The 21,047-nt window shown below is 40.7% G+C and overlaps 1 protein-coding gene across 6 annotated transcripts; it reads right to left on the minus strand.

Annotated features, from left to right (window-relative positions):
• Positions 1-244: 244 nt before the first annotated feature.
• LOC105394659 (ubiquitin carboxyl-terminal hydrolase 7) lies at positions 245-19,151 on the minus strand. 6 transcript variants are annotated; one of them, XM_038108700.2, is made up of 23 exons: positions 18,744-19,151; positions 18,536-18,665; positions 16,861-16,985; positions 15,303-15,622; positions 14,128-14,291; positions 13,563-13,680; positions 12,856-12,997; positions 12,132-12,306; positions 11,387-11,579; positions 10,881-11,034; positions 10,393-10,529; positions 9,499-9,595; positions 8,852-9,088; positions 8,223-8,496; positions 7,862-7,953; positions 6,370-6,527; positions 5,770-5,877; positions 5,213-5,375; positions 4,997-5,118; positions 4,557-4,692; positions 3,969-4,127; positions 2,688-2,781; positions 245-2,389 (listed from the first exon to the last, which is right to left on the minus strand). In XM_038108700.2, the coding sequence occupies exons 2-23, from the start codon at positions 18,612-18,614 to the stop codon at positions 2,274-2,276; spliced, it is 3,363 nt and encodes a 1,120-aa protein (XP_037964628.1). In that variant the 5' UTR covers positions 18,615-18,665; positions 18,744-19,151; the 3' UTR covers positions 245-2,273. The 6 variants fall into 6 exon arrangements, with proteins under 6 accessions (XP_037964628.1, XP_037964629.1, XP_037964630.1 ...); XM_038108701.2 differs by having other exon boundaries at positions 6,370-6,515; positions 15,303-15,625; XM_038108702.2 differs by having other exon boundaries at positions 245-2,374; positions 15,303-15,625.
• Between the last annotated feature and the right edge of the window lie 1,896 nt (positions 19,152-21,047).

Here is a 21,047-nt window from a genome sequence, read left to right on the forward strand (position 1 = left end):
TTCGTAGTTTCTGTACCTCTGCACCCCTCAAGGGTGGGTAAGCTAAACAAATTCGATATAAAACCGGGTCTACAATAAAATTTTATAATTTTTCCATATTTTTGCCGCGACGCGTATGTATCATGATAACTAGTCTACGATACGAAGTTCTGATACGTGCAAAGGAGATCTACAAAATGAATATTTCTAATTATTACTTATTATTTGTTCAGGGTAATACACCTTTGTATAAAACAAACCAAAGTAAACAAATATAGGATTATATTCAGTGAAACATTCAAATCCAACACAACATGGGTCACCAACATAGTCCTCGTTCGACAAACTGTGTATATTCCCTCGACACTGGGTAAAGATTTAAGTTAATAAGGTATTTCTTCATAAGATGAATGAACTAATTAGATTATAATCCCATTCGCCACAATTATTTCTTTTTTTCTTGAAAAATTACTCTAAGCAACTATTTCACTATGCTTTCTCTGAAAATACCTCATAATTGATATTGGTGTTAACAGCGCAACCATCACACAATGTTATGATATCAGCGTGACATAACGAATACAAGTTAGAACAGTCGACTCGCAGAGAGCCGCACAACGCAACTTAAAAAAAACTAAAGGACATTTAAATATAACCGGTTCAGATAACTAGAAATCTAAGGCATCTTTACGAAAACTTATTGTATTTTTCTTAAATTTATTACATCATATATATACATAATTTCGACATAATAATTTTATTAATAACGTAACATTTTCTCTGGCAGGTCAAGTAAAAAATTAAATAGTAACGTATGTATGTTTGTATGTATAATGTAGGGGAGGGTGTTGCGAGAGCTCTTAGCCGGAGATAACAAATAGGGTGCTTGTTAGTGTTACATTATGTGCAGTTATACTAGTGCGCGCTCGCAGCCGGCGCGGCCGCTCAAACGTACACTACCTTTTTGGCAATTCGACAACAATTAAAACACTATACACGATATACTAAATTCAAAAAATTCGCATACAACACTCAGAAATTTACATAAAATGATAGTGACCGGTGTATTGCTAGTTCAAGCCGACCCGCGCTCTACTCGCAGCCTTCGCCGCTATGTACAAGGCTCCATATATTAGTTTATCACAATACTATCAAATTCAGCGATTACGTTGTACAACTAACCAACAAATGAAGCAAACTAACAACTATACATTTATTTGCCAAATTAAAATATACCGCAATGCGCTTGCTCTTACCACACCAAAATGCAAGTTAATGATAAAAAAATATACTTCTATTGTCATTCATTAGGGTCGTGCGTGTTATACGTAAAAACATTAATTTACAGATGGTTACTCATTGAAAACATTACATTATTATATTTTTCAAAGCCACTTCATTTGTACACTATTGCCGTGGCTCCCGGGCCATTATAAAATAGTGTCAGTCGCAATTTCAGTCGATATAAAATACATATTGAACAATAACGTAAGCCTTGTAACACAAAGCTCACCTGAGCACTACACAAACACACATTCACTAACAAACAACACGCGTGTAGGAGCAATGAGGCACCACTAACAGGCAAATTTGATTACATATAAAATAGCGTTAAAACTTTCGTATATTTCTTCATATTACAATTAGAAAATAGAGTGTAAACAATATACCGTATCCTTTGATTTATGCTTAACCTTGCCGAATCACCAAAAAAATGTCTAATTGATTAAAACAAGTCCTTTACGAAGACCGCGACAACACAACGCCTGCGTCGTCCGCATTTCAGTCAGATTTCAATCAACTAGACGTGACAATAAGTTAAATTAAAGACAGCAATTTAAAAATTGGATTTCCTAAATATTAAGAGGCCACAGTACGACTTTCGACACTGAAATACTATAGGACTATAAAAACGCAGTAACGTAACCAACATTGAAAGACTTATCTAGTAGACAAAACAAGAGTAGATACATGGTGTTGCGAGTGCCAGCCGGGCCCAGGAACTCGGGCACGGCTGGACTTGTATTACATTAAATAGCGTAGGTTACTTGAAGGCGTGTCCACACGGTAGTAACATGACATGTCAGTGGTAAACTTCAACATCATTATAACATGGTCTCTCTACCACTTGTATCACTGGATGTCGGATCACCTGAGATATTGCTTATGATTTTAGAATATTAAATTCATGTAAGGCGAGTTTAGCCGGGGCTTGGTCGTGTCCGCAAGCCCTGTACTGGCGATGATATGTCAGTTTACTGCCGTAGCGTAGGGTGGCGTGGCGGGCGCTGAGCTCAGTTGTATATCTTGATGGCCTTCTCTAGGTAGTTGACGCGCGAGCGCTTGGGCGTCTTGTTGAGGTGTTCCAGGCCGAGCCACGGCCGCCCCGTCGCGTCTGAAACGGGCAAATCTGTTCACTTTCCAATGCAATTCTACAGGCGAGTTGTTGGGCTACTCACGTGCCGGATGGCTGTGAGCGGTTATTATTTAGAGCTCGATTATGTGAAGTACGGGAGATTTTTTATTTTTATTTCTTGATATAATTGTAATTACAAACGTTACAAGGCAAAATATGAAGCTTAAAATAAATAAAATTGATACTGTACAGAGTATCAAATTCATGCAATATTATAATACATTAGACCGAGCAAATAATAATGAATGATATGAATAAATATTAATCAACACATATAAAATTCGACACTTACTTGCGTTACTACTTGGCCTAAATTCGTAAATATTTACTGTCGCTCCTTCACTAATATAGTTAGGTCTGCCATTTGTCACTATAGCGAAATTGTACTGAAAATAAAGAAAAAATCTAATTAGTTACACCATAATTCAAATCTGTATTAATTATTGTAAAGAGACCTTGTGAGAGGCATGTATACAGCAGTGGATTGTTGTTGGTTACTTCGAATAAAACTTTTATTAACAACGCGACAGTAACGCGGCAACATAGCGCGTTGTTTTGCAACGTTACACGCGACATTGAGCGTCACGCGTTGCGCGTCACAATTTTTGGCCACCGAGCGGCTGACGTACAAAGTGGCCGTCCATTAATCACGTGAGGATCAAAGGGGGGGAGGGGTACGGAAAACCTCACGAAATATCACGAGGGGGGAGGGGGGGGTCTTGTTAGACATCACGTGTATGAATTTTTTGTCAAAAAGCGCTAGGTATTTCTGAACCGAAATTTTGAACGGCGCAAAAATTTGAACTATTTGTAGTATAACCTTGATTAGACTTGCCCGCCGTTCCTAAGCATTGAGTATGAATGGTCTGGAGACGAAATAGGCAGACGTTCCCCTCTGGCGGGGTGGTAGGCCAGAAAGGCCCACCGATTTATAAAAACTAGTTGCAGTCTCAATTTTCACTAGACTCAATCTAGTTGGCAAAGCGTTCGTTTCATAGAAAATGATTTGTTTATATACTAAAATGACAGCTTCAATTCATAGAATATCCGGATTCCGGATTTGGTACAGCATGAGTTACCGATTTCAAATGGTTCTTTTCTGGATACTTCCGTGCTTCCGACGGGACGTTAAGCCGTGGGTCCCGGTTGCTGCTTCGGCAGCAGTCGTTAAGCCTAGTCAGAGGCCGCCCGAAGGGGCGGCTTGAAAGCATCTGACCGTCGCGTTGCCCACTTACTCGACAACTTCAGTTGTACTCATTCAAAAATGGCGATACGGCTCGCGATCTATCACGTGAGTATAAATGATATACAGCGAAAAGCGGGTGACTTCGTTTATTAATCATTCGTAATTAAATTTAACTATACCTAATTAATTTGAAATTAGTATTTCTAACCCATGTTCTCGAATTCATCGATAACACTTATCGATAATTGTTACATCCATTGGCAAGAAAAATGAAGACACTGTGTTCATTATTTGGGGGGGGGGGGGTGAAAAAATGAGAAAAACGACCTCACGTGATTGATGGACGGCCCCAAACTACTTCACCAATCACCACCAATCCACAATTACCTTTTCCCACTCCTTGTCGGGTATGTCGAGCTTCTTCTGCAGGCGGTCCTTGACTGCCTGGAAGGGCTCGTGCTGCTTCACGCGCGCGTAGAACGGGATGCCGAACGTCGCGTACACCTGCTTGTGGAAGTGCGCGCACGGGACCAGCATCTCGTCCTCCTGGGGGGGAAGATAAAGGGGGTAGTATAGTGACAATTGTGTAGGGCGTCAATGCAGATACGTGGGGTTATTCAGTTGAATTTTCCATCCCTGATTTCAATTTCTAAAGAATTGTGAGGATTTTACAAAATTAAAAAAATACAACATAGGCTCATTAGCGAGCGTACTGTTTCCGTCGTTGGTAGTATAGGGGTTGGTAGCATAAAATAAACGTCAATGTCGTAAGATTTATTTAAAACATTTGACAGAGAGGAAGCAACTATCATTTAGTACATGCGCCCGTCCGTTAGATGCGTTGAGTGGACGGAGCACTGCGGTCGCTGACAAACTCTCAGGATGAACAAATCACTCGACACGGTGTTAGAAAAAGAATGTCAAAGGGCGTCGTTCTACGGCTTTCTACTACTACAGTAACGTGCTTGTCGGTACCTGCAGATGCAGCTCGTCCCTGGGTATCTCCTCGATGCGGTAGAGGCGCGGCGGCGACATGATCACCTGGTCCAGCGTCAGCTCCAGCTCCGGCCCCGGCAGCACCTTGTGACACGACACCTCCACTATTCTTAACCTGTGAATGTACATGGATACGGGTCATTATTAGGAAATGATTGTGGTGCTGTTAGGTTAGGCGCCTAATAAGTTGTTGGTGTGCGAATTGTGAGTGTGAATGTGGCTCTAATGAGCTATGACCTTTATGCTGCAGGCGGAGATGCAACGGTAGTTTTCAGACTCTTCAGCTGAATAAGGTTATCGTTAAGAAGTAATTGGTATAGAGTAGTAGGCCCTATATCAATTTTACAGCCGTTAGGCTGTCTGTTTTGGCCTTTACTAGATTACATGCAATAAAATTAAGTTTGTTTTCTAAATTCTACCTGCCAGATCCTTCTGGGGACATTTCAACAACCTTTGCCGCTTCTTCTAATATATCTGCTACTTTGCCACCTTTATTTGGATATAAAATTAATTCTTTATCTTCCTTATAATTTGGTCCAACCTGAAAAGATATACGAGTCATTAGATTAAGACTAGAAACTTTAGATAACTCCGGTTTTTTTTTTAAAATGTGATAAAGTATGCTAATAACTTACCCATAAGCACTTGAACTGTTTTTTGTTGTCCAATTCATTAATTTTAATAGATAAAATCTGGTAGAACAATTTCTTAGAGCATTTTGGTTTACAGTACACTAATAAGTCCTTAAGTATTCCATCATAAGAGTATCTTAAAGGCAGGCCGGGACTGTCCTTGTAACTGAAAAGAAGAAAAAGGACAATTATTAATGATAATTTTACACATAACTGTATATTTTGTTTTTTTTATGAAAATCACACGATGGGTTTAACACAATCAGAGTATTTTTGGTCCTAGACCGCTCGTATCAAAATAGAGCGCTGATTGACTGCCGTTGTCCAAGAGTGATCCAATCACGTGTTTACACATTACTCTTTTCGTGTAAACCTTCCTTTAGGGCCCGTACACATAACTGCGAATCGGAGCGATGAAATGAAATGAAATCGTCTCGCTCTCTCTTATTGAACACCTGCGAGTTGGAGGGAGGCGTTTTTGCGATGCGACGCCAATCAGCAGTTATGTGTGCGAGCCTCTAGAAGGGATCCCTAAACACTAAACAGTTCCTGGAACTTACTTTTGACACTTGAAGAACTGTATTAAGTACGGGTCGACGTTGAGCCGCTGCCCCACCGCGCGCGCCATCTGGTCGTACCGCATCTGCATCGACAGTTCCATTGTGAATCTGAAATGCAACCACAACATAATTAGGATAGTTTTTTACCATAATAAATGACAAACTGGCAAAAGCAAGTAAAGTGACTCAGGGGTCAATCGCATCGATTTTTGTTCAAACACCCCCTTCTGGCATACTATACCACTTTAGCAACACCCTGTATAGCGTTCTACATGTTGTAAAATACAGCATGAGCCCTATGACGTTTGAATTACATATACACATGCCATATGCCTGGTAAATAAAATAGTTTTTTCTTTAGCCGCGTACACACCGGGCCAACGAACGCCAACGAACGTTTTTCGTTGGCCTTCGTTTCTGCAATCTGCCCTGTATTATGTATGTTAATATCCATCGTTGGGATAACCGATGGCGTTCGTTGGCCCGGTGTGTACGCAGCTTTTTAAAACCAGTACATGTCAAATAAAAACGCCTGGATTTGTCAGCTGTCACAGGACTCGTGTTATATTTTAAGTTTTCCAAGTACAAGTTTGCACTCACCCGGGATCATTAGGCACGCTCTTGTCCACAAAGTGCACCTCCACCTTATAGAAGATGTACTTGAAGTAGTCCTGGCACGTGGGCAGCTCGAGCTCGTCGTGGCGCTGGTCCGCTCGCTCGAACACGATGATGTCGCCGTCCATCAGCTCGTCCAGTACCTGGCAGCGTGCACACGACTCAACCGGGGCGGGGAGGGCGGACGGAGATGAAGCCACCACGCAATGCCTACTGTCTCGTGTATGTGCCGTAAGTAAATGACATTTTGACGAGTGTAACCGTTCATCAACATTCGATTCACCAAGTGCTTGTTAACGTTGTGATCGCGGGCGAGGTCTCGAAATATCACACGGTAAAGGTTTGCGCACATTATGTCGTTGCGTAGCGTGCCGCTTCGCAATCGTGGCCCGGCATAGTGTACGATAGTTCATATAAAATGTACTGGAGCGATTTTTGCGATGCGGCCCGACATAATGTGCGCGGACCTTAAATGTAAGTTGCTGCGCCGCGGCCGTGCGGCAGCTACCGCGCCCGCGAGGGTTAGCGTGAAAAAGCACACAAATTTTCGTCTAACGAAAGTTTGTACGTAGTTGGTGGACGAAACGTTAGTTGGGTGAAACATTCTGACGACTAGCATGAACCGACAATCGACTGTGGATGAACCGTTTCAGACTTGTTTTGTCAAAACATAAGGCGTCAATGCTTTGCGTGGCGTATTTTATGCATGTAGTTTGACAGTAGGTATTGCGAATAAAGCCAGGCGTTGGTCGTTTTGAAGTTACATGATAATAGATATAGAAGCACAATGGGCAAATTATACGTATAATGAGCAAAATATAATATCTGTGCATTAAAATAAAGTTTAATCTGCGAGAAATTGTGCGTGTTAATGTAGTGGGTGTTATTATAATACATTTATAGAATACAAAATAAAGCATCTGTTATATTTAAATCATAAAGTGCTGTTTGAAATGATGAGTTATTTCAAATATTTCTTGACACAACATAGTAATGTAAGACAACACCAATAGCCTAAACAAACGAATAACAGTACACTTATAAAATCAGATAAGATCGAAAAAAAGCCTAGAGAACTGATAAGCGGTAGGTACTAAAATCGCATGCTTTGTTGAATAATAAAAGAAATAAAGTTTAATGAACTACGCATATTTTTATCAGTGAAAACATGTATATTTTGAATGTATGAGTTCACGATCATTTATTACGCGCCCAATGACTGGCGTAAACTCCTTATCACAACATTTATCATACCTGATCTCTCCGAGACAACTAGAAATGTTATTAGGTCCTCGAAAATATAATTCATTCGAACAATATACCAACAGTTTATGGATAATTATTTCAATTAATTGTTGTAGTGTTCTTTCTCTACTTTTTGATTAAATACTGATTTGATTTATTTCATTTAATTTACTGAGTGTTGTTTTTGTTTATGCTAGGTAAGGGGCTCTGGAGTAAAACTGATAAATAATACCTTTTCTAGAGGATCGTTGTAGTTGCTAATCTTCTCCACAAAGTCCGGTTTGATCTCTTCGTATAGCACAAGCGGGGTATCAGGTGGGAATCCTGGAATAAACAAAAACTTTAATATAAGATCAATTTTGATTTATTAGTCCAATGATTATCACATGCTTATAGATTCAAACCTAGATGCCAGACTGCCTTTGTGGTCTATGGCGGAAGCCTTGCTTTACCACCTATAATTCTCAGCTAAGATTCTCCGGTAATCAAATTATTTTGGCGCTAATCTACACCACTCTTTTTATTTTTCAGTTTCTTGTTTATTTGTTTTTGCAATAAACAACTACTTTACAGATAAAAACGGCAACACTTACCAACACGCTTATTCAGTATCGGAATCAGATCGGCCAGCTTGCTCGCGATCGGCAGATAATGATGGCCGCAGTAGTGGATCCGCTTATTCTTCGGATCGTAGTACTTGAAGAACAGCACCACATCGTTCTCCTTGTCGAAGGTGGGTAGAGCGGCTAGACCAGAGTCCGGGGGCAGCATCTCCAGGAATATGTTCCACGGGTTGGTGCTCTCGGAGACGTCCGCGACGGTTTTGAGCTGGTCGTTCAGGATGTCGAGGCATGTGGGCCGGCATGTCTGCGGATTGAGTTGGTTGATTAGGCGGGTGTGTTAGGTCCATACAAACCCCAACAAAACCAGGCAAAAACCCGCTCACCTGATTAGAGCGCGCACTGAAAGGCCACGGCCGCAGGTGCTTGAGGGGGTATCTGAAGTTTTCAGCCTATAACAAAGCGTAACCCCAAACAAAAGAAGGTCAAGGCTCGCTCACCTGATTCGAGCGCGCGCTAAACGGCCAAGGCCGCAGGTGCTTGAGCGGGTATCTGAAGTTCTCAGACAGCATATCCATGAACTCGGCGACCGTCGCTTGTTTATGCACGCTTCTGGTCAACGCCCTTTATATCAAACCGTAAGACCATCAAGGCTCGCTTACCTGATTAGAGCGCGCGCTGAAAGGCCAAGGCCGGAGGTGCTTGAGCGGGTATCTGAAGTTCTCGGCCAGCATGTCCATGAGCTCGGCGACCGTCGCTTGTTTCCTCACTCGGAACACGCGGTAGTGCGCGCGCTCGGGGTCGTAGAGGTCATTGCCCTGGTGCCCGTCGAACGCCTCTTCTAGTACCACGTTCACCGTCATGTAGAGGTGAGCTTCGTTGCGCTCTTTGCGCCGGATCTGTGGGTTGGAGGGGAATGGTGAGAATAGTATTGGGGGGCGTCTGGCTGTTTTGATCATGGTGAAAAGATCGGATATGTACAACTTAACTTTTTAAAAATACTGAACTTATGCAAGTACCAGAAATGTCTTAAGCTGCGTAACGTAACGAACGGGTTTCGTTGGCCTTCGTTGCTGCAATCTGCCCTGTATTATGTATGATAAATATCCATCGATAGGCGGTCGTTGGCCCGGTCTGTACGCAGCTTTAGAGATATGCAAGTAACCACTAAGATTTTCCAATTAATTGATTGAAGATCTTAATTGTCACCAAACAAAACGTGATGCTGAACCAAAAATTGCACATAGCAGCTCGCGGGATTTTGGAACTACGATGCAGGAATCTTTTATCATTTTGTGAAACAACTCACGGTCTCGATCCTCTTCTCCTCGGCGAGGCGCTCGCTGAGCTCCGTGGGGATGTCCAGCTGCGTCACCTCCTGCAGCACCGTCTTCATTTCCGCGTCTCTGTGTAGAAATATACAGAGTTATTATAACAAACATTATGATGAAAAAATACATTGTGACAATTTAAATAGTAAAATAATGAATACTCTGGAGTAATCTCCCTGTGTATAGTGTATACTATCTCCTGGAGAGGTTTTTGGGTAAACGACCTCTGAAGTGGAGACCACGAATGGCTCTCTGGACCAACAACTTTAGCCATGAAGAAGATAGTGCCTGATGATGCCAGGCCAAGGTCATAATGCTGTGCATTCCTCTGGAGATGCCTAGCTACAGCAGTGGACGATTAAAGCCTGATGACGACTACAATGCATCTCTCCCTGAGACGATAAGACTTCATAAGACACACTTATCCAAAGGTGCCCAAGACTATTTACCCGACTGCCGAAGGAGGAGTGTAAGTTGGTCCCCGCCTGCGATACTTTCCATTAACATTGAGGCTTGTTTTCATTTTTTTAGCGTGCAGTCGGGTTTTTTGTTTGTTTATACTTATACATTTTTTCTATAACTATTCTGACACTACCCCCACTCCACACTCACCTGATATACACCAGCATGTACGCGTTGAACATAGGCCTCTCCCAAGGAGCGTCACACATTTGGTCCTCGGCCGTCCTCATCCAGCCACTACCGGCTACCCGCCTAAGGTCATCGGTACAGCGGGCAGGAGGGTGGTCTCCACTCCAGAACTCGTCTACTACAACGGTTATCGGTTCTTCCAGAGGCAGAGAGGCATATGTCCAGCAGTAAACGATCAAAGCCCCTGTCTGCGATGACTACGACGAACTACCCACACTCACCTGATATACACCAGCATGTACGCGTTGGTGCAGTGGCGCACTGTGAGCGCCATGTCCTCGTCGTGGCCGCCGTAGTTGTACTCGATGGCCTCCTGCTTCGTGCAGCGCGACACCACGTCGTCGTCGAACTTGCACCACTGTGGAGAGAGGAATATTAGTGAGAAATTCATTTAAAATAAATAATGTCCTGGAAGCAGAAAACGTCGAGAGATGACGAGCGAGTTTGTTGTCTTGAGCAACAGCTGTTATTTAAGACTAGCTTTGCACGCGAGCTTCGCTTCGCCTTTAAAAGTGTTTCCCATGGGAATTCCGCGATAAAATCCCAGCGTGTCAGGTAACCCCATATCAAATTTCATTAAAATCGGTTCAGCCGTTTTGACGTGAAGAAGTAACAAACATACACACATACTCACAAACTTTCGCATTTATAATATTAGTAGGATACCGTTTAGTCCCTGTCTAGTGCCCACACATGAGCTACTCATTACCTTCCCGTCGCCCCGGGGGTTGATGAACACGACATAGTGTCCGCCGTGGTTGTCCCCCGAGTGAACTAGGACCGCGTGGAGCGTGTAGTCCGCGGGCACTTCCGGCTTCTCCTGAAGGTACGCGTCCAGGTTTATGTGCTCGTAGAATTCGAACCTGAAGCATAGCATGGGTTAAAAAGAGGTAATACGATTCTGGGACAAAATAAGGCACTCATTTTGTTCGCCTTGCGGTCGTTTTACATACGACTTTGAATATGGTGGGAAACTGGGAACGAAATTACATAAGTGGCCTTGTGGATGTTTGTATGCGCAGGAAGTTAGTCGTAAGAAATCCTATACAGACCTAATACCAGTGAGTTGACTTCTTGCTTCGTTATACCGTTCGTCCGCCAATTAAACGGACAGAATATTTGCGTCCAACCAAACTGACGATCATGATACGCTAGGAGGCTGCTATAACAATGCCCCATACCCAATAGTCAACATAATACATACTACAAACCCACCTATCATTAAACTTGACGCTGCTGTCGTTGATGGGGTCGTACTGGAACCTCATGAGGTGCAGGTGCAGCACGGGCGGGAAGGTCGCGAAGATCACGCCCTTCTCCGCCTCCTGCAGCCCGTGCTCGCCCGCGTCGTACTTGTTCTCCCCGTCGAGGGTTTCAGTGTTGATGTAGTCTTTGAAGGACTCGTCGACTGGAATTGAAGGGTTTGGTTAGTATCTTGAGATGCGTGAAATACAGTTAGTCATGGCAGTCAGTGACTGCCAATTTACTTATCTGAATGGCTAGACCTTTCCCTGGTCTAATACTAGAGGATTTGATTATAAAAATATTAAATGAAAAAATATGATTTGTAACAGAATTCCAAGTAGAAGCTCTACAGTGGCTTGATTGGTAGCAGCTCTCCATAGCCATTATTAATTTGTCATCTGCCAACGCTCATCTACTCAACTGTATAACTAAATCAGTAGAACTCCACTCCTGGCCACAGGCCTCATATGGTCACTCCCTTGCATTTCGGACATTTAAATTCATCACCAATGTCGGTGAACCCCAATCATTCTCACCACCCTCTAACCCCTAACACCTCCACACAAAGCCAATCCCATAATAATACGACAATGATAATATTTGTACGCCCCCAAAGGGCAGGATGTAGCTAGCTGTACTTATAATTTTGTAATAATTTGCAATTTACCTACGTATTTATTATATAAAAATATATTCTATACTCTATTCTACTCACTGTTCTTCTTCCCCTTGATGTTAAGCTGTATGTCGTAGAAGGTCTCGACGCGCGTGCTGGACACGTTCACGTTCTTGCACTTGATGTAGGACGTCATCTTGCCCTCGAACAGCCGCGGCACGGTGCCCTCCACGCACGTGCCCTTCATCTTGCTCTCCAGCTTGTCTAGTAGCACCTGGGGGTGGAAATTATATTTATTGAGTTTGACCAATATTCTAAAGGAGAAAAATGATTTTTTATTACTTGGCCGAACCGTTTTATTTGTGGTGTCTAAGATTAGGGACTAAGATGGAATCAGCAAACAAAGCCAAACATTTGAATAACATAGAGAGATCGCGCGCATTCAAGTCCATAAAAAAACGTAATCGGATTCATCCCTCCGTTTTGGAGCTACTAGACATTATAACCTACAAATTCATTCTTTTTCTACAAGACAATTACACACGCATAAACCTACATATCACAGCTTTTTCTACCGGAAGATAACAAAACATACTACTCGTACGAATTAACTGTGCACCTGGCCACGTCAAGAACAACAAGAAGCACGATAGTCACGCCGGCTACCCCAAAGTTAGTTAATGTGATATCTGGGTTTTATCCGTCAGGTGCACAGTTAATACGTATTACGTATGTGTAGTACATAGCATTAAATCCAAGACATAAATATAAATTTGTATAACTTATTGATGCAATATTTAATTGAGTATAAACAACAGCTCACCCTCAAGAACTCCTGTACGTCGTGTTGCATGAAGGAGTCGAGCGTCTCCCAGCCGAAGCTCTTGGTCAGCTTCTTGGTGCCCACCGGCTTGTCCGAGAACTGCAGCTCGTAGAACACCCGCTGCAGCGCCAGCGCCACCGACCTGGGGGGTGGGAGGCTGGTGTAGTAGGGTGTAGGGTACAAAGTTGTGAAACGATCGGGCGGTGGAATAGTGACGAATATGAAGGTTAAGTGGATAGTTTTATGCAGATAGGTTTATATATTATCTATTAGTAAATTGTATGAGTATAAATTGTTGCAGGATATTATATTTATTTGTTGTATTAAGTTTTGTTTTTCTTTTTCACTCCCATGCAGGTTGACTGGTAGAAAATGCTTTTAGCATTAAGTCCACCTGATTGTACATAATTACTTTTGTATATTGTGCAATAAAAGAATAAATAAATAAATATGAGTAGAGAGCAAAATGGTCAAACTGATTGGCAGTGGACCAGCGGGGAGCTAGTAGGTCTACCAAGGTTAAGAAAGCAGGGATTTAGACCATATCTAGGGTAAATGATCATAATATAAGAAAATTCAGTTCTTTTATCCCCTTTTGTGCCTCGGTAATCAATCAAAATAATGTAAGTATTTATAATACATATTACATAATATTCATTGCAAAAGTCCGAGATTACTCTGCATCAGCATGCAATGATTTTGCTTACCTTGTGCTATCATCAGATTCTGTGGGCATCTTGTAGACGGCCTTCCTCAATTGATTTGTGAAATAAAGAGTTTGCAACAACGAATTCATATAACAGGTCGCTCCTTGATTTTTCAGACCTGAAACAAATCATTTAGTTATACAAATTGTATAATTGAAGTAATTCCTCTAATAAATTATGCTTGTCTTCTGGCAGTTTACTGAAGTATTTTATGTGTGAATGAGACAAGGCTAACAAAGAAAAGTTTGAATTCATCAATTACCTACAAATAGTGATTTTTTTGTAAATGTTAAAATTAAGTAGGTACTCTTTATTAAAAAAATGGTCCTTTGTCTTTAGAGAATTTAGGGCGGACAATCTTGGTGACCTGACAAAGGTTGTTTGTGGAGGCCCCTGGCTGCCTATAGTCTAGCTACAGGATATCTGGCCACTGATATGCAGACATAATATGGAGGCTAAACACAGTTTTCAGTAATAATTTACGCGGCGCCTCGGCCGTCACGTGCACCTCCAGTGTCACCCAGTGCTGCAGTGCTCATGCTTCACATATACAATCTGTACTGACCGACATATCCGGTGTGCTTCTTGGAGTCCCACGAGACGCCGTGCGGCGCCTCGGCCGTGACGTGCACCTCCAGCGTGATGGCGTCGTCCTTCGTGTAGCCCTTGTCCGGGTCCAGCACGTCGTTCCACGCCATGAAGTGGGAGAAGCCCCAGTCGTTCTCCTTGCTGGGAAGGTAGATAAGTGTAAACATTCATGTCTTTTGCTAGGGTGCTATAAACACCGAGGCTCTTTGGTAAGTGTATTCTATTGTGGGGTAGAGATGCATTTTTGCCTCTACTTTTTGACTGTGCAGGGTTATGTACATGTAGAAAGTGGGCTATCAGTGGCAGCGCTGTTGAGACAGCTCTTAATCTGGATCTTAATGGGAAGTTTTTAATAATATGAGAATATAAGGAGAATCTGCATTCATATTAATCATATGCTTTGCTTTTGCGTAAAACTACCCTAAATGTGAACCAATACTCCAGCGATGTTAAAATTTTATACAGTAGCATTTTTTTTTAATAGTTTTGCTATTTTAGTTTGAATAAACCTTCAACTGGAATAAAATCAACTTGAAATGCGCGATTATAAAGATAAAGTATTACGTTAATTAAATTATACTTTATCTTGTTTGCCAATCATGAATGATTCATACCATCAGGGCAAAAAAATATTGGCTATGATGCATAATATTTAAACAGCTCTTGCAAGTTTGTAGCAAGTATAAATAATTGTTTACCGAAATGATTGACTTGCAAAATACCATAAAATGCTGCACAAGCGTACAAAAACACCATTCGGAAACCATATATCATGAAATTATAGTCAGTACGATGTCAGTCCTGTAGGTACTATGCATGTAAATTTTATGTAGGTATGGTTGCTAGTTTGTGGAACAGAAACCTACGTAGTGCTTTAGAAACCCTCCAATTCTACTATTAGTATGATCCACGAAGTTTGGACGTTCACATGTGTCTAACATGTGAACGTCCAAACTAGTTACACGGCTAGTTGCGCAACTATGAAATTAGTATATCTACAGAACAATCGTGCATACAGGATACTTATCTTCCCAATATTCCCATGGGAAGCTTTCTTTACACAGATCCAAATAGCGATAGACGTACAGAACTGTAACTCGAAAATCCTATGAATACAACCAAAATCTAAAAAAAACATCAAAACCAACAAACCTGTAGAACAAATGCTGAATCTTCCTATAAAAGGTCTCGGTGTCGGGCTTGTGCGACAGCAGCCTTAGCTCGGCCATGGCGTAGCACGACCAGCTCGACGACTCAGACTCGCCGTTGCACTGCAGGAAGAAGCCGAGACTCTTCTGCTGCTGCTGCCGGTCGGGCGAGGGCGCCTGGCGCGGCATCACCATGATCTTCCACGGCAAGTTGCGCACGTAGCAGGGCGGAGACAGCACGGAGTCTTTGAGATTCCTGAAGTTGTGCACCGTGAAGCGGAACGTGGCTTCGGAGCGCGCCTCGTCGTCCTCCATCTCCGCGTCCTGCGGGGATAACGTCAGTGTGAGTGAGATGTTTGTGGGCTTCCTCTATGGTGACTGCAGTGCTTGATGCAAGGAAATTATATGTCTTTGACTTTACATACATAATGCTTACGATTGTAATCCCCGAAGGGGTAGTCAGAAAGTCAGAAGACACTCGCAAGCGAGCCACCCGCTTATCGCTATATTTTTTTATTCACGTGATAGGTTGCAAACCGTATTGCTGTTTTAATTTAGTGCAATGGACTTAGGGTTTACATTTTGAATCTAGATGTGCAGGTTTCCTCACGATTTTTATCCTTAACCGTAGGAGCACGTGGCCATAGTCTTGGACTTGGTAGTCAGTTATTAATCTGTATAATTTAATAGTTTTTGTTGTTCCTATGGAATATTATTGACTGATGATGGCTATGATGACATGATTCATCCCACTGCCTACGGTAAAACCGTATAAGGTCATCTCAAATATATACTAATCAGTTGTCTTTGTTAATATTACTTAAATATGATGTTACAACCTGACATGTTTATTTACCCAGTTTACAGTCAGTTAAATGCACTTTTATGTTTTTTACGTAAAGCACGTGCATATTTAAGTTATAAATTCAAGTAACTATTTCGTATATTTGAATAGGTAGGCTAGAAGGCAACTAATATTAACTATGGCAAAATCTCAATCTATGTACTTTTATTCTTACTACAACATCCCCAGAACAATACAATTTATCATAATTGGTACAGAAGCCACCATAAGCCAGTATTGCATGACTAAAGCAAATTAATCACATTTAATCAAAATTAATATTAATTGATAGATGTAAAAGCTAATTGAGTAATTTTATAATGTTAATGAACATCTCCAATGAAGGAGAATAAATGCATAATTTTACATTTAATAAAGTAACAACATCAAAGTTTCATCTGCCTGCACACCTCACAGTTTGCCTGAAGAAAAGGCTCTAATTAAACAAATATATTATTTACTACAAATAATGTTTTACATCTCTAAATTTGAATAGGTAAGTTTATAATAATTTAAATTGATGTATTCCATTGTCTATGTTACATAAAATTATTGTTAAATACATAACATTTTAAAGTTTCTTTTTCACTGAAATCTGATATAACTGGATCACATTTTTTTATATTTGTATTATATATTGTTATTTTGCTTTTACTTTTCCAATGCTATTCAACTAATACAAGTTGTACTTTTCCGTAAATAAATAAAAAATACTCACAGGCATGGCGGTGGCAGTTGTTTCCAGACTCTTGACGGGTTCGGCCATCACAACCTCCCCATTGGAGCCCTTCATGAGCAGGTCCTCGTCCCAGGTCTTCTCTGTAGCTGTGTCTATGGTCTCCACTGCAAGTTCACAATACAACCTTTACTCATTTATTTTAAGACATTACCTGTTCCCTCAAACAACAAAGGAAGAGTAACTTGAGAAGGGAAAGACAGGTTTTGCTTGGCAGTACAAGTGGTGGTGGCCTATTCATGAAACTCATTAAAGCAATAAATAGACTTATGGGGAGCAGGAGCAATGTAATTAAAAAACCTACAATGTTATTCAGAAACTATGCTCAAACAGTGCTAGGTTATGTGATAATGTATTGACAGTGTTTAGATTACATTGTACATGTAGGCAAATAGACCCAAGAGTGAATCAGTATGAATGAAGTAAAACTCACTCTACTGATAACAGACAAGGCTGAGAAATATCTTCTAATAATCATGTGATATAAGCACTTGTGTACACTGATTGTAAAAGCAAAATGTTTTATTTTTGTTTATTATTTACATACTTGAGAAACATTTTTAAAATTGAAAAAAAAAACTAGAAACCTTTTCCTATCATTTTGTTGATTGCAAGTGTGTATTTACTGACATAATATCTTGTAGGTACTCTTAATATCTGTATAAGGCAAGATATTTTGTATTTAACCAATTAAATTAAGGGTTATGAGATATTATATAAACTATTTGCTGAATATAAGGTCCTATTTTTTCCTAATTTTGTTTTAAAGTTCCATTCAATAGTGGACCAAACTTAGGTTGTATGAAGTAGTAATTATTCATGACTCATCAATGGCCAATGGCTGGATAAGACTCTCTTGTACACCACACCATTGTCTTAAGATATTTATATGAATGGTAGTCAAAAAACACAACTTAACTTCATAAATCATTCACTATAAGCTTATTAATTACTAATCCACTGTATTTTACCTAATATTAAAATTAATTTACATCTTATGACATAAGGCCATCAGACAAATGTCAAAATAAAGTATACTCTATGAAAAAAATTGGCTTGTTTCATGTAGTCTAGGCTAAAAAGTTTTGTAATATGATCAAAGCCATGTTCACTCACTGACCATTATTTTACTTTCTTTCTTATTGTTATGCATGTCTTATGTTTATAATACAAGCTGTTTCCTAGCTATCAACTGGTCATGAGATCCATATCTGAACCACCTAAAATTTCTAGTACAATACAGGGAACAACACACTGTGATATCAATCACTGAAAAAATTTACTTCCCATGTACAACTTGAGTGCCACAATTAATCAAAACACACAGTAGGTTATGTGGATCATTCACCATGCATACGGAACACAACATCTTTCAAGGAACAACATTTTCATTATTGCATTCTAAAATTAGACTTTTTGTGTGTATTGGTCAACGACTTGCACTTTCAGAACAAAGGAAAGTCATCACTATTTACACCTGAGATATAAAATCTGAAGTTCAGTTAGTATCATCTTCTTTACACATTAGTGTTTGGGTATTATTTATGGGGATTTAATTGACATTCCAATGAGTGGGCTGATGATTGGTTGGTGGGACAGCCGATTGTTGTGGTGTGGTGAGCAGTGGGAGCGGTGGAGCGGGAGGCGCGGCACTGACCGTCCTGTGTCTCCATCTCCTCGACCTGGGTCACATTGGCGTCGTGTGGCGGCCTCTCCGCGGCGGGCGTGTGGTTCATGTTCGCCGGACGCGCCACCGAGGACTCTCGCCCGCTACTCTTCGATATTTCCTGCACAAACACTCACTTTAACAAAAATCCAACACCATTACACAATTTTCTGACGTCTGATTATCACGGTGAACCTACCTTTAACGCCAGGGGATCGCTCCCTTTGGACTTGGTAAAAAATCGTTGAAAGATCTTCAGCGAATTCTTTTCATCGACATGGATACTTTGTGTGCTCGCTACTTTGATTTTCTTTGAAGATGAGGTGTTAATTTTCAAAGAGTGTTTACTAGCGGCGCGGCCGATGTCTGCAAATTTTATCACAAGGGCCAAATAGTAGATGGGTACGCTAATAGCACATTCCTGATCTTTTATTCACGGCTAGAAAATCTTGATCACGTTTCCGTATAGCGACGAACTACAAAAAATCACTAATGTACTCGGGCACAGATCTATTTTCGCAAAAATAAACAAAATGGTGGCTGATAATTTAATTTTTCGATGTGTGGCCCGGTTTGATCGACGAATGCACCATTTTATCATTCTTTCACATTCACTCTAGTGTTGTAAACCGGTGTTTAGCGTGTATTCCATATAAATCGTCTTAGAATCGATTACTTTTTTTCATGTTGTCAGTGTCAACACTATCATCACTTTGTATCCACTAAACTTCACTAAAGTTGCGTAAAGACCGGCCAAACAAACGGGTTTCGTTGACCTTTGTTGCTGCAATCTGCCCTGTATTATGTATGATAAATATCCATCGTTGGGCGTTCGTTGGGCCAGTCTGTACGCAGCTTAAGGCGGAGAGAAAAATCTTTTGTAAAAGGGATGCTATTGTAAAGTCTGAGTGAACCTAAAATAACATCATCAAAATCGTCAGCTTTCACACAGATACACCTACCTACAAAGCAATAAAATTTTAAGTGCTTAAGTAGGTAACTACTTATTACATTATTTATAAAAAAAAATATTCAAAGCTACCTAGTTAGGTACAAACTTACACTAAAATATGTCAGCTGTAAGCCATATTCGAAATTTATTTTATTTTATTGTTCACTTGCAAAGCTAGTAAAGAATCGTATCGATAGCGTGACTTTTCATCTTTGTGGGAGCAACAAAGCATCATCATTCATCATCGATCAAATCCTTTTATTTGTAATTATTTATCAAAAGTGTATATGATCTGTCAAAAAATCGTATCATTCGCTCTTATACCCCATTTACACTCTCGCACGAGTGGCGAGGCGAGCGACAAGGCGAGGGGCGAGGCGCGAGTGTGAACAGACGCTCGTGGCTCGCCTCCTCGCTCGCCTCGCCACTCGCGGCGCTCGCGTCCGGAGCGGTTTTTGGGGCACGAGTCAAAGGAACTCGCGTCGAGCTCGCGTCGCACGCGAGCGGGTGTTTACACTCTCGCGTCCGCTTCATTCTGGCTTCTACATCGTGCCGCGCAGGTTGTGTTCGTCATCGTATAATTATAACGTAGGGTTCTTTCCTCAGTTGTATAATGGATTGGTCGCAAGACGAAACATTTAATTTCATATAAGTAAATATTTCAATAAAATAATAATAATAAAAAAACACTAAAACGTAAGAAATAAAAGCAGTACTTACCTGCTTAGATATATTAGTACTGTCACATAGAATAGGTCTAAACCATGTCTAAACCTAATTATTTCTTACGTTTTAGTGGTTTTTTGAAGTCGTTTTTTTATCATTATTTTATTTTATTACTTATTTATACTTAGTTTATTTGCAATAATTGACAATCAAAATTAAGAAGCAAATGATACCTATAAGTCCTACTAGTCAGTAGTAAACACGAAGTAGTTGCTATATACCTACCGTTGAGGAGTTCCCTTGACTACCTTCCGTTTCCATCATCAGATCAGCTCAAGGTCACCATCATACTTTTTTTAATGTTAAAAATATAGGTAAGTACCTATGTACTTTCTAAATTTCATTAACTACAATCGGTTAATAGGTATTTTTAACCCTTTACCCACCCTTGGAGGTGGAATCAAAATTTGAAAAAAATGGGACCACATGGGATCTCAACCCAATACATAAAAAAAAGAATTTTCAAAATCGGTCCATAAACGGCGAAGTAATCGGTGATCATACATAAATTCTTTATTGTTGCGGCTAAAACTTCGACGTCCTCCATCGTTGCTAGCTCAAAGACAACTGAACTCTGCACGAGAGTGTAAACACCCACTCGCGTCACACGCGAGTGGGTGTTTACATTCGCGCCTCCGCACGAGTGACGAGGCGAGCGAGGAGGCGAGGGCCGAGGCGAGAGTGTAAATGGGGTATTAGAAAATTAATCGATTGCACATACTGACTATATTACCGGTTTTACACTAGTAGTTTGTTGTCTTTAGTTTTAAAAAAAAATGGACAGATAAAACAAAGTTGCCACATTAAAATATTATGTCTTCCGTC

Source organism: Plutella xylostella, chromosome 17 (assembly GCF_932276165.1).
Source record: "Plutella xylostella chromosome 17, ilPluXylo3.1, whole genome shotgun sequence".
Taxonomy (NCBI): domain Eukaryota; kingdom Metazoa; phylum Arthropoda; class Insecta; order Lepidoptera; family Plutellidae; genus Plutella; species Plutella xylostella.

What these genes read in the sequence shown, in the direction of transcription:
- LOC105394659 (XM_038108699.2), bottom strand. Translation starts at nt 18,614, where the DNA reads ATGAACCACACGCCCGCCGCGGAGAGGCCGCCACACGACGCCAATGTG. An exon ending in CATCAAGGGGAAGAAGAACA is followed by an intron (nt 11,580 to 12,131) that starts GTGAGTAGAATA and finishes CTTCAATTCCAG; the next exon opens with TCGACGAGTCCTTCAAAGAC. An exon ending in TCAGCGCGCGCTCTAATCAG is followed by an intron (nt 8,497 to 8,851) that starts GTAAGCGAGCCT and finishes CTCAATCCGCAG; the next exon opens with ACATGCCGGCCCACATGCCT.